The 14075-nt window shown below is 39.3% G+C and overlaps 1 protein-coding gene across 1 annotated transcript in view; it reads left to right on the top strand.

Moving 5' to 3' along the window:
• The first annotated feature begins 4865 nt into the window (after nt 1-4865).
• UROC1 (urocanate hydratase 1) overlaps nt 4866-14075 on the top strand; it is a 48714-nt gene continuing 39504 nt past the window's right edge. The window contains exons 1-5 of the mRNA XM_074283810.1: nt 4866-5092; nt 8889-9019; nt 10639-10732; nt 12107-12166; nt 13188-13316. Of these exons, the coding sequence (XP_074139911.1) occupies nt 4967-5092; nt 8889-9019; nt 10639-10732; nt 12107-12166; nt 13188-13316 (540 nt within the window). The 5' untranslated portion in view covers nt 4866-4966. The remainder of the gene's footprint in view (nt 5093-8888; nt 9020-10638; nt 10733-12106; nt 12167-13187; nt 13317-14075) is intronic.

Genomic DNA, 14075 nt, shown 5'->3' with positions numbered 1-14075 from the left:
ATTAAATGTCTGAGGCAGAATTTGATTTTGGGTCCCCCCGACTCCAGGTTTAGTACTCCACTATCTATCCACTGTGTTATCTAGCTTCCCTGAGGACCTTATTCATTCTTTAAAAATCCTTCCTATGACCCTATCATCCCTCAAGCATCATTTTTATTCTTCCCTATATCATTAATTTTTATTAAACATTAGTATTTACTAAAATAATAAGATGACAAAACTCAGACATGATGAGGCAAAGTGATAGAACTGTTTAATGCAAACAGAAATGGCTCCACTGGCTCAAAGTTTGATGTTCTTTCCACCCACATCCCCTATATCTGTTTCCCACTTGTGGAATAAAATGAAAAAAGGTGATGTTACCCCTTCCTTCCTAAGGCACTTATTGTATAGATATGTGGAGTCAAACTGAATAGAAGCAGATACTTCTAGGCTGCATATTGACTTAGAAAACCACAAATTAACATCTAGGTTGTGTTGTGCTTGCGTTTTGTTACACATTTCCCAATTATGTTTTAATCTGGATGGACTACAGGCACTCTAGGAGTCCTGGCTCACCAAGGACCACCTCTGGTCTTAACTTCTTTTCCATCTTTGTATAATTCATTCTGTGTGTGTGTGTGTGTGTGTGTGTGTGTGTGTGTGTGTGTGTCTACTTTTCTCAACTAGCATGAAAGCTCTTGAGGCCAGGGCATCACTTAAACATATTGTATGCTTCTTCCAACAACCCTCTTAAATCTAGTATAAGGCTGGGCACAGAATAATCAATACATAATACTAGACAAAAGCCAGGGAAGCCTAAACCCCCTGAGTTCCTTGGTCAAAGTAATGCCTGGAGTAATGGCCAAAATCCCTTTTTCTGACAGCTGGGAGTTTGATTACCAACTAACCCACCAATTCCCTTTACTTTCCCTTAGTATACATCAACACCAGTGCCAGAAGATTGACCCACATACAAGGTCTTAATGCCTCTCTCCCAATGCCAGGTTCTGTTTAGTCCAGATCAGAATCCTATTTTTAAAAATCCAGTTGTTTTGGCCTTAGACTTGAGTTATCTCCTTCCCTGACTACCCCCTCCTGTTGTGACTATTTTCCCTCTATAAATTCAGATTGCATAACTTTTGTCGGGCTAGGTCCTGGATCCTGCTGAGATCTTAGTGTATCCCCGCCCTCCCCAACCACACCAGTATTCTCATTTGGAAGCATCCACTGTTTTCCATGGCCGGCACTAATGCTCTTGGCAGAGATAAGTAACAGAAGGTAAAGGCTAACCTGTACAACAAGGCTAGGATGACAGGCCTGCCCTAACCCCATTGTGGTTATGTGTCTAAGACACTTTACCCTAGCAACAAAAAAGTCATGACTGACTTCTAGAGAGGCATCACTTGAGCTCAGGCCCTTTGCTGCTAAGAATGGGGAGACTGATTTTTCCCAAATTAAAATCAATAAGCTCAACTGAACTATTTCTACAATGGAATTAGGATGGAATGAATCCTCCCTGCCACCCCACATGTTGTTCAGTTCTGTTTTACTGTCTGTGACCCCATGTGAGGTTTTCTTAGCAAATGTTTTGCAGTGGTTTGACCTTTCCTTTTCCAACTTATTTTACAGATGAAGAAACTGAGGCAGAGTTAAGTGACTTTGCCAGGGTCATACAGAAAAGAAAACTAGATTTGAACTCAGCTCTTCCTGACTTTAGGTCTGGTGCTCTATCCACTGTGTCACCTACCTGCCCCTCCACCCCCAGCTTAAATTGAATTGCCTGGAGGTTGGCTTCTTGTGTGTGAGATTCTCCAGGAGAGAGGAATGGAAAAAGTTGGCCCCAAGGCATCCCCTCCAGTATTTTAAAATGCTTCCTGGCTCAGACCCCTACATGGCCTTCCCAAAGAAGCCCAAGAAACTCCCTAAGGTATGCAGAAAACTGAATGGTGCTGTTTTTTTTTTCTGCAGTGACTGAGAAACTCCAAATGGCTCTTGGTCAATCGCCCACAACATCCTGACTCTAGTTCACAACTCACAGAAGGCTTCATGGACCAGAGAACAGTGGGCTCAGTACATTACACCTGCCCGAAGTCCTTCCAGGAGGAGCAAGACTGAGATAGTAGAGTGATATACTTAGAGAAGCCCCAACTTTAGTGGGATTTACACACCCCCAAGCAGTTAGTCTCAGGAAGAACCCTAGGGGAACAGAGTTCCTCTATGCTATCTCCACCATGCAACCACAGAGAAGAGAACAGGATCCCAGTGTTATTCCCCATTTCCACAAATGGCAGACTTTCCTAAAGATTTGTGATAAAGCTTTGTGATAGCCCCATGGAGCCCCAAAGCTCCTTACTATTATAACTGTTCTCTGGTTGTCATTAATTGTCAGAATCCTAAGTCACCAAAGTGCTGGGAAAGCCTTTCCTACACGAGAGTACTTCCATTATCTTTCATGAGCAATAAAATGGAAAAAAATCCAAGTTCTTACTATTAAGTAAGAGGTCCAGGGTCTCTTTAACTCGTTGCACTATTATATTAATTGAGTTTTCCACTACAATACCCTCAATTAACATTCTCATAATAAATATGGACCTCTTGGCTGCCCATCTAATCCCATGGAAAAAGCTTTTTTTTTTTCTTTTCTTTTTTTCCCTGCACTTAAAAGAATCCCTCCCTACCCAATTACATGTAAAGATAGTTTTCAATCTTTACTTTAATGAAATTTTGATTTCCATTTTTTTCTCCCTTACTTTCTTCCCTTCTCCTCCTCAATATGGCAAGCAATCTGATTTAGGATATACATGGACAATCTTATTTAACATATTTACACATTAGTCATTTTGTTAAAAAAAAAAAAAGGAAATGAGAAAGAAGCAGCAAAAATAAGTGAAAATAATATGCTTCAATCTGCATTTGGACTCTATAGTTCTTTATTTGGATGTGGATAATATCCAGATGAGCCTTTTGAAATTGTCTTAGATCATTGTATTGCTGAGAAGATCAAAGTCTGCCAAAGTTGATCATCTCACAATGTTGCTGCTATGGTATAAAATGTCCTCTTGGTTCTGCTCACTTCACTCAGGATCAATTCATTCAGTATTTTTCACAGTTTTTCTGAAGTCTGCCTGTCCATCATATACCACAATTTGTTCAGCTATTCCCCAATTGATGGGCATTCCCTTGATTTCCAATCCTTTGCCACCACAAAAAGAGCTGCTATAAACATTGTGTACATGTAAAAATCAACCCCCCCTTTTATGATCTTTTTGGGATATAGTGCATTGATGGATAAAAGAGTATTCACATTTTTTATAATCATTTGGTCATAGTCCCATGGAACAAGATTAAACATATCACCACCCTTTTAATAAAGAGGGCCAAATAGGATCCAGTATGCTTTCCCCTTTCTGATCAAAATAGTAGCAATTTCACTCTCTGACCCCAATTACAGTCAGAGCACAAGGAAATTGGAATGATTGGAATTATAATGAAATTATAGAAGCAATCATGGAGAAATTGAAACTGGAGTTAGGAAGGAATCATAAAAGGAAGGTGTATTGATGAAAACAATATCCCCTTTTAAGAATCCTCTCCACCTGCTTAGGAAGCCAGAGGAGGAAGAGTACCTCATTTGTGCAACTTAAATAGTATGGTCACCCCTATCAGGATCCCAAGTATTATGGAAGTTACTAAAAAGAATCAGATCTCAAATTGTAATGATTTGCAGTGACGGTAAACTAACATGTTTTATTCAATTCTCATTACCAAGGCTTAACAGCCATTATCTTTTATGTAGGAGGGAACTCAGTACATGTTGACAGATTGCCCATGAGCTATATAAATTCCCTAGCTGTGCTGGCCAGACCCAAGACTTCTCTGGACTATAGGACCAAAATGTGACATTGTGTAGGTAATATCCTCCCAAGGGGAAAATCTGAGAAGAGAGCCTCTCCATTCTATCTGAGCACCTACTTAGGAGGGTGTGGGCAACAGCTCCTAACAAGATATAGCTATCCTCTCCCCCCCTGTTAAATTCCTGGGGAATCATCTGGTCCTCAGGGGGTCACCAGATCTGGGATCCCATTAAGTTCCATCTCCTCAGTTTGTGAACTCCAAATACTTTGCAGGAGGCTCAACACCTCCTGAGGCTCTTTGAGTTTTTGAGACAGTGAATCTGCCCTCCAAATTCTGCTAACTGTGATTAACAAATCAGCCACAAGTTAGCAGAATCTACTGGGACCATTGTAATGGAGGTTGTCCAATAAGCAGTCTCCAGTGCCCTTACTAGTGCCCACGTGAATATTGTACCCTGGGGAGGCCATTACCTCTCCTGAATTATGCCTTTTGGAGTCTATGGACCAAGCATCTGAGCAAAAGCTTCCCTATGGACTTTGGGTCGTCCTATGATGAACATTATATATATTGGTACTTATCTGCTCCTCCTAGAGATCAGCAGGATCACAAAAGATTTTCTCACCCTTTGTTTAGACATGGAAAGCAGTATTGAGAGATAGCACCCATAAAATGGAGATTCTACCTCCAGAACTAAGCCAGACCCAGAGAGTATTCCCCCTGTCCTGCCCCATGTGCCTGGCAATGTAAGCCGCCCCTAATGGAGATCGCTGTCCCTCCTTGTGCTGTACTTTGGAATCCCAAACCTCACTCAAATTATAATGAAATGGCAAGTTAATAGGACGTTTCTCCTCAAACAATCGAGCAAGATCAATATCAAAAAGTGTCAAAACTGGGAAAGCTCTCCTATCTATCACCAACCCCCAACCAGGGCCAAATGACAGCTGTGAATGATTCACTTTCAGGGGAAGCCAGATAGCCAATGGTGTTAGCCAGGAGAGGAGGTGGGTGACCAAGGTCACATTGGTGCTAAGAGGTTAGAACTCACGATTCCTGAACTTGTCAGTCTTTCCCTTTGCCAGGCTTGATTACAGCCCTCCTCCAGGAGCTGCCCATCTCTGTATCTGCAAGAATGTCTAACCTGAGGGAGCTGTGCAAGGGGCTTCCCCTACACCCCCTGCCAGAGAACAAAGGACGAAGGGAGGGGATACCCCATGCCCCTGTGAGAACCCCCAACCTCAGTCCACAGGAAAAACAGGTAAGAAGCTTTGGGCCTCCTATCTTCTTGTAATTGTAGTCTTGGGGATTCTCTTGGCCTCCAAAGAGTTTCTCCCTTTTCCTTATGGGAATGGCCATCTCTTTGAAAGAACTCTTTTTTCCCTGTAATATAATAAAAAGAAAACTAACTAGACTTCACAGGGGTTTTAATGAAGAAATGTGAGCTCTTATCTGCAAGTCAACAAAATATAACCCCACAGGAGAGGTTCGTACATGTGCTATAGTGAGCCTGATTCCAGACTATGGAAGGATCTAATTGATCACTTTAACATGTGTCATGGAAGAATACTTTGCTCATGTCCTGCTTTTGACACAGTAGTTGAGTGACCCTAGGCAAAGAACTATAATAATAATAATAATAATAATAATAATAATAAGCCAAAACAAAAATAAATAAATGACAAGAATTGCACTTGCATTTATTTGCATGATGCCTTAAGGTTTGCAAAGTACTTTAAATAGCTTATTTCTTTTGATCTTCATACCAACCCTGTGAAGTAGACACTATTATTATCCTCATTTTTACAGATGAGGAAACTGAGGCTGAAAGGGGCTGATTGACCTTGCCCAAGGTCACACTGCTGGTAAGCATCTGAACCCAAGTTTTCTTGATACCTTTAACATACTAGTCATTTACAAGTTCATAAATTGCAGAAAACAGCTGAGTATCCTAGGAAAGTAAAAATTTCAGAGCAGATGACACCTTTGGTAAAGAGATTTCTTAAGTAGTGAAATCAGTCTTTTCTCTTCCCCGGTGATCTTGAGCAAGGTATTAAATGTTTCTATGCCTCAGTTTTTACATCTTTAATATGGTTATTAAGCTACCTCTTACAAGACAGTTGTGACGTTCGATACTCCAGAAAATACTTTAAGAGATTATCGTTCTTATCATCACTACAGGATATGCTCTGTCTCATTAGGAAGAAAATCTCCAAATATTTGTCTATTACAGAGATCTCTGAGAAGAGACATTTGGAACTGGAGAAAAATGCAGCTTCCTCCCCCAACACACACACACACACACACACACACACACACACACACACACACACACACAAGTATTTTCTCAATTTCTCCATACGGATGTCAAGGGTTAGGGTTAATGATCTGTGCTCTTACATAACTCTCTTGACCGAGCGCCAGTCCAATAGTTCTTCATTAAGACCCTGGATTAGAACTGAAGTCTTTCTGTCTTTTCAATTAAATCAGGCCATGAAACTTGTATTTGGCACCAACTGTGTGCCCAGCCCTCTATTTAGATCTTCCAGGAAAACAGGAAAAGGTACTTCCTGTGTATGAAGCTGCAAACTCTTGTTTTCCATATGAAAAAGTTGAAAACAAACCATAACTAAACTCTGTGTTCAGACACTGAGTCCCAGATGAGTCACAGAAAGCATCAAAGAAGCGCTGTCACTGGATCCTTGATGGAGTCCTCCTCATTGGAGAGATAGTGAGGAAGAGAGAAATTTTCTTCCAAATGAAGCATTACCATTTTCCTAACCACTATATTTGGACTCCATTTAACACAGCAAAGAAACTCTCTAGCCTCTTTTAATTTTTTTAAATTAAATTTTATTGTTTGCTCTCTATCCTAATGTAAAAATACTTTAAAAAATTTTTTTTAAATGTTGATTCTGGATATATTTCTACTTTGACCACAGACTGATACAGGGTCTCACCTTGGATCTCACCAATGGGTGACTTTGTTCTTTATAAATGGTATGCTCTTTAGCCTCAACTAGTCCCTCACTGGCGCTCAATAACCCTTTTATTCTTCACTTACTGTGTCATCCTCCAGAGTGACTAAGCCTGAATTTTTGTCCTCTTCCTCTTATTGCCCCCTTTCACTTTGATCTCACAGCAAACAATCCAGCCTCCTCCCTTACTCTGTGCCTCCAAACTTCTCAGTAATTCTTCCCATCTTAGAGGAGGAGTTATTGAAGACTACTTGCCAAGACCAATCCCTCCCTGTACCTTTCATCCTCCTGTCTCCATAGAGTTTTGACTTCAGTATTCATTCTCTTTTTCATAACTCTCCTAGTTATTTCTACTGGCTTCTTTCTTTTCTCCCCTCTGTTTTTTTCCCCTTAAAAAATTAACTTGACAAACACAAATATTTTCATATACAAAAAAAGAATAGAAAAAGAGATGGCATATGAAAACAATATCATATATAAATTGTTTCTTTTTAGGTATATATTAATTTTATCACAGTAATATAAATACTGCCCTGTGTTTCTATGACCCCTTCTACCTTCCTTCTACTATATTCTACATAATTTAAAATGCTTCATTGACATCCCTTTTTTTTCCTTTTTACATCTTTACTTTTACCCCTCTGAAATCTATCCCAATCCTTCAAAAAGCTCTCCATTGTAAAGCATGATCAAGCAAAACCTTTCACTTTTAGTCTATTTCTCTCCAAAAGGGATCCTCTCCCAACTTGCAATTTTCTCCTCAACAAAATGTTGGTTAAAATAGATGATTGTTAAAGTCCTTCCAACTCTAAATATTGTAGGTTGTACTAGAATCCTCCAAAGTCAAATCTAGCTCTATAAACCAAATTCATGGAGTCACAGATATGGAATTAAAAGGGACTTTCAAGGCATCTGGTCCAACCTTCTCATTTTACAACAGGGGAAATATGCCCAGTGAGATTAGGTGACTAGTCCAAAATCACACTATGCTTTAGAGGCAGGATTTGAAAGCAAAATCTCTAATGTCAGAGACAGTATTCTTTCTGTTTACCATGAAATCATAGACTTTTTTGTTAGAAGAGGTCTCAATAGCCATTTAGACCAAGCTATATCTGGAAAAGAGTCTCCTTTATTACTGGCCCACAACTGATTATTCAGTTCATTATTCATTATTTCTGATTGAAGACCTGCAATAAAGGGGAACCTCTAACAATCCTGAGCCATTCTACTTTTAGACAACTAAATGTTAGGAAGTTCTTTGTGATATCAAGCCTAAATCTATTTCTTTGTGATTTCCAACTGTTGTTTTTCCTGCACTCTGGGAACAAATTAGAACAAATCTAATCCCTTTAACCAATGGCAGTCCTTCAAAAACTTGAAGGCAACTATGGTGGCCCCAATTGTCTTCTCTTCTCCAGGCTTCATTTCTCAGTTCCTTCATCTGACCAAGGATGACTTCCTATAAGTACAAAACTATAACATTGATAGAAAAAAGGCTCTGAAGGTCAGTACAAATATTTTGAATAAACGTAGAATCATCTGAATCAATGTTCAAAGGAATAACAATGAACTTTGAAATTGAAGATCAGTTTTCATTGAGATATATGAGTTCTGTACATTTGGGTTTTTGTTTTTGTTTTTACAGAATATCAGTAACATTTATAACTACAGGGATGCTAATGGGGAGAGAAGTAACAGGAGACTGAAAGAAATCTGGACATTTGACTGAAATCTAATAATAACCTCCTCACAGAGATGGGGAGGAATTGAGTTATACTAATTAGTCTGTACAAATGATGACACTTTGAGACATCATTTGCTAGTTTATGAAGCACTTTCTTACAACTTAACTTATTTGAGCCTTACAGAAACCTTGTGAAGTAGATAGGACAGAAGTTATTATCTCCTCTTTAGAGAGAAGGAGCTTAAGACCCAGAGAGGAAAGGCAATCACATAGCTATTTCGCCTATATTATTACGGTCCTTTCATAAGAATCAACTTGTTTTCACTTGGACATATTTACACATGTGAACCTGTCCTTGCTTAATAACTCATCTCCTCTCCTCTTCTGTCTCATAGTTGGCTTTGAAGAATGCTCTGCGGTACTTCCCCCCTGAAGTCCACAAGATTCTGGCTCCAGAATTTGCCCAGGAGCTAAAGCTATATGGACATATCTACATGTATAGATTCTGTCCAGATATTGAGATGAGGTGAGTATCTATGTGACCATATTGCAGGAGGTGGGGAAGAAAGAGCTGGAGATCCTGAGCAATGTTAGGGACTGCCAAGATAAATCATGTTGGATAAATAGAAAAAAAAGCCAAGACATTAGACAATCTCCATTAGTTCAAATCTTTTTTATATTTCATCCCCTCTTTCTACTTTTCTGGGAAAAAAGAGGTAGGTTACCCTTATGGGATTTCAATCAAATATTTGATGAACCTCTGGTAGAGGTGGGGTAGGGAGAGAAATCATAGGTACTATTTAAAATAGAAGAACCTTTAGAGATATCTGTAACCTCCTAATTCAGTAGACAAGGATCATAGATTTGGAGCTAGAAGGGGTCATCTAGTCCAGTGATTTTTAACATGTTCTAGTCACAATGCTTCCATTGCCTCCAGGAAGCTAGGAGCCCTTCACTAAGTTAAATGAATTGACCCATCCCATAATATCTTTGTGGCAGAGCAAGCACTCAAATCCAGGAGATGGTATGACTTATGCTATTATTCTTAAAGGAGAGAGAAAATGGTTTATGTCATAAATTCAGACCCTTTTTCATATCCTTCAATCTATGTCTCAATTGGGCAGGAGGTGAATAGGGATGAAAATGTAAAATCATTGTTCTTTAAATTCAGTTTACCAAACATTTATTAGGAGCTTACCCTGGGCAAGGTACTAAGTTAGGCCCTAGGAATATAGAAATGAAATATGACATGGTTGCTGCCTTTAAGAAACAAAGAATCTATGGGAGGGTAGGTGCAATTTACGTAGAAACAACTCCAATTGAATCTAGAATGTAATAAGGGCTAAGGAATTCACAATAAGTGCTTCGAAGAATTTGAGAAAAGATAGACCATTTTCAGCTTAGAAATCAAGATAGTATCAGGAAAATAATAGGTTTCTTTCTTTTAAAATTCATTTAAAATTTTTGAATTCCAAATTCTCTCTTTCTCTCCAGCCCATCACTCATTCATTGAGACAGTGAGCAATATAATGGAGGGAGAGGTTTCCACAAGGAAAGAAAGGTGTGGAGGGGAAATTTGTTCCAATCATGGAGGCTTTGAGAAGGGAGAGGTCAGAGCAAAAACTGGGGAAAGTTGTTTCCAACTGTCCTTTCCTGTGTCTCCCCTCCCTCCTGAATGTCCTTAATTCCCCGTTATAATCCCCACTGAGGAATTAGTAGCAGTAACAACAATAGAAATCAACATTTACTCATCCTAAAAATATGCTCCCTCTCTATCCACTACCCTATGCCTGCCTCTATTTAATGACATGGTGGTTAAATATACAAAATGGAATGCTTTTTAAATTAGTAGAAGCTTCAAAAGAGTGTGCTCAAATTGACTACTGATTTGGACCTGATTACTTGATCAAGGGATAGTAATTTGTTACCAAGAAGGCATTTTGTAATGTCAGAAAAAGGAAAACGTATCTCTGAAATCTTGTGTTTCTTCTAACAGGGATCTTTGATCTCAGCTCAAGGCTTACACATATAAGATGGTGGAAGTGACTTTTTCTCACATTTGCCTCAATACAGCAATTGTTTTCCAATACTTGTACCACTTTTTCTCTTTCCTGCTATCATACTGAGTATATCTGTGTCTTTCAGGGCCTACCCGATTCAGAACTACCCTTGTAAGACTAAATCAGCAGCAGCGATAATGCACATGATTATGAACAACTTGGACCCTTCTGTAGCCCAGGTAATCTACCACCATGACCCTTGGTCATGTATGAGTGGTCATGGAAAGTACCTCTTACTCCCATTTCCTCACATGAGAATCAAGGCAAGTCTTGAACTATTTCTGAAGCCCAGAGTTCAAACAACTAAATTCAATTGGTTGCCAAGAATTAATATGAAAATAAAGAAAGTCCTAGGAGAGGAAAGGATGCTGTTTTAGGATGATATCAAGGATTGAGGAGAAGACAGCTTACTTTTTGTTACTCGTTAACACTCGGAGGGAGGAAAAGAATGTCATGGAGGATACTAGAAGTGCATTGGGAGACAGAATGTTGTAGTGGAAAGATTACTGGCTTTGGAGTCAAAAGGCTTGGTTGTGAACCCTGACTAAGACATTTACTGTCCAACCCCAGGCTCTCTACTAGAGGCTATTCTAGGCCCAAGTTTTCTTCTAGCTGGAACTGATGACATTTAAAGCCCTTTCCAGCCCTAACTCTTCTGAACAATCTGAACAGGGAAATTCAAAATAGGTAGGATGTCACAGGCAAAAACGAGCATTTCATGTTCATGAAACATTGAGAAGACCATCTTAACTGGGCAGAGGATTTGTGTTAGGATTAGTGGAACATCCTTTTGAATTGGCAGGTTAAGGCCAGAGTATGAAGGTCCTTGAATGTCAATCTAGGGAGAATAGATTGAATCCTGTAGCTGTCAAGTCAAATAAACAAACATTTATTAAACAATACTACTAAAAAGATAGAAAGAATCCCTATTTATGTAAAGATCTAATAGGGGAAGATATATTAAAAAACTTATTTACAAACTATATATGTGTGTGTGTGTGTGTGTGTGTGTGTGTGTGTATACATATAATAAATTGGAGATCATTACATAGAGAAGACATTGACGTTAAGGGGATTTGGAAAGACTTTTTGAGGAAGGTGAAATTTTACCTGAAACTTGAAAGAGGTCAGAGATGGAAATGAGGAGAGAGAGAATTTCAGGCATGGGGGACAGCTAGCAAAACTGCTAGCATTGGGAGATGTTTTGTTCAAGCAAGGGACTGGGAATGGGGGAAGAGTTGGGTGTAAGGCATAAGAAAACTAGAAAGATAGGAAAGGGACAGGTTATGGAGAACTTGAAATCCAAACTGTGAATTTTATATTCCAATACAAGTTTTTGAAGAAGAAAAAAGTATGATGACAGGCTAGTCTTTGAAAGCAAAGAAAAATTATGAGATTTAATGGCCTCTATGGTCCTTTCTAGGATATTTGAACTCAATAAAGTCATCATATCCTCCAGGGTACTTCATTATGCTCTCTTTCCAAAGTGGTAACAAAATTAGGTCCAGCAATGCAAAGATCATCCTGTCTCTGATCTCATCTTTATTCTCCAGTTTCCCCAGGAGCTCGTGACTTATGGAGGGAATGGTCAAGTCTTCAGCAATTGGGCTCAGGTATAGTGCATTTCACCATGTGGTTAAAGGCTTGAGATTCACTTCATATTGCCTCTAGATAAAAAGGAGTTTGCCATCAAATTTGACTTGAAATCCCTGTTTCCTAAGGATATTGGAAAGTCTCCTCTGACTCCAAAGAGCTTTTATTATTTTGATAAATTGGAGGCTAGCCTCTGAGCAGTATGGGGTTTCATGGATCTCTCGTGAAAGAAAGTGGATCTGTGTTGAGAGCTACAGTAGGAATGGAGAAAATAAGTGGAAGAGGATGAGTTGAGACTGGTGGGTCTCATGAGGCTGAAGAAAATTGGTTTTATGTTCTTCCCCAATATCCCAAGCTCCAGGCTTGTACTTTTCATCCTATCTCCCAATTTTCTTGGATAAGGCTCAGTCTCATTGGCCAAGTCAGGATTGGGAGCTTCTTCGAGCTATGGAAACTATCAAAGTTGAGTTTAGACTCAGGTTATACCCAGTTTTCACTATCCACTTCAAAGATGGGAAGAGGAGATCAGGAAGCATCCCTTCTTCAAAGATCTGAGTAGCACAAGGATATTGCCATTTTGCAGTGGAGGGAGTGGAAAATCTTTGGTTCTTCCTTATAGCCTTCAGGCCTGATATGAATGAAGATCAGATAGAGACCCAAAGTAAACACAGTCACAAGGGAGTCCTTCTAATGGTGTCAATCCTATTTGTATTTAGGAATAAACATATTAATTTGTATTGTAGGATAGAGCTTTGGGACCTCTCATTTGGAGGGAATCCCTTAGAGCAAAGAGAGCTTCTGATATAGCCCCTAGGAATGTAATTAAAGGAGTCTTAGGCTACAAGTCAGCAGTCCTGAGTTCTAGTCATACTTTTTGCCAATATTAACTATGGGATTGTGAGCAAGTCATCCCCTCCCTGGACTTTACTTTTTTGATCTATAAAATGAAAAAGCCAGACTAGAAAATCTAAGATCCCTTTGAATCTAGAGATAAGGTATACATCCAAGTAACCATTTCCATCTTTCTCTGTTTTTTTTTAGTTCAGACTGGTCATGTCCTATTTGGCTGAGATGACAGAGGAGCAGACCTTGGTCATGTATAGTGGCCATCCCTTGGGCCTCTTCCCCAGCAGCCCCAGCGCACCACGACTTGTAATCACCAATGGAATGGTAGGCAACTTTAAAGAATAGAATGAACTGTCTTCCACTTAGGAAGATGGTACTCTCGACTCTCCCAATCATATCCCTCTCAACACAATCTAAATTATATCACTAGCATTGGAGCTGGGTCATACTGAATTATTCACACTCTGTGACCAAGAGCATGTCTATATAACTTGAAAATCTATAGTTGGAGTAAAGGGATCACAAGTTAATTGATCTACATAGGGATCAAATCAGGAGTTAGTTGGAGTCAGTTAGTACTGGACTGTTAAATTTTCAGGCTAGGCATTTACCTTGGAAATCACTGGAAATCAGGGCTTGATTTATTGCTTTGTTAATTTCCAGAATTGAGAAAATGTTGGCAGTGAAAATAAGCATAAAAGTTTGTCATATTTACACTTTTTCTGGGAGAGATGATTGTCAAATAGTTATCAGTACAGCCCTGGATAGACCTATAACTTTATTTACATCCATTCTGACTGCCCATTCAGCTAACCATTGTCCTTGGTGCCTAGTAAGTTTGGGACATTAGCTATTTTCTTCTGTGTCTCCAGTGATAAACATATAAATAGTCACTTGACATTGTAGAAAGTCACTGAAAAATCACCTGGGTAAGAGATCATGTGCTTTTTACAAACCATTCATTCAATTTCCTTTCTTGCTTGCTTTATGAGTTTGGTGGGGAAAAATGTCTTTTCTGACATGGAGGGAAGGGGAAATCAGCACAATGCACCAAGGCATCTCTGTATGTGACACCTTCTGATG

The sequence above is a fragment of the Sminthopsis crassicaudata genome, chromosome 1 (assembly GCF_048593235.1).
Source record: "Sminthopsis crassicaudata isolate SCR6 chromosome 1, ASM4859323v1, whole genome shotgun sequence".
In the NCBI taxonomy this organism is placed as follows: Eukaryota; Metazoa; Chordata; class Mammalia; order Dasyuromorphia; family Dasyuridae; genus Sminthopsis; species Sminthopsis crassicaudata.
The sequence above is the reverse complement of the archived record's forward strand: the minus strand, read 5'-3'. Positions and strand labels throughout refer to the sequence as shown.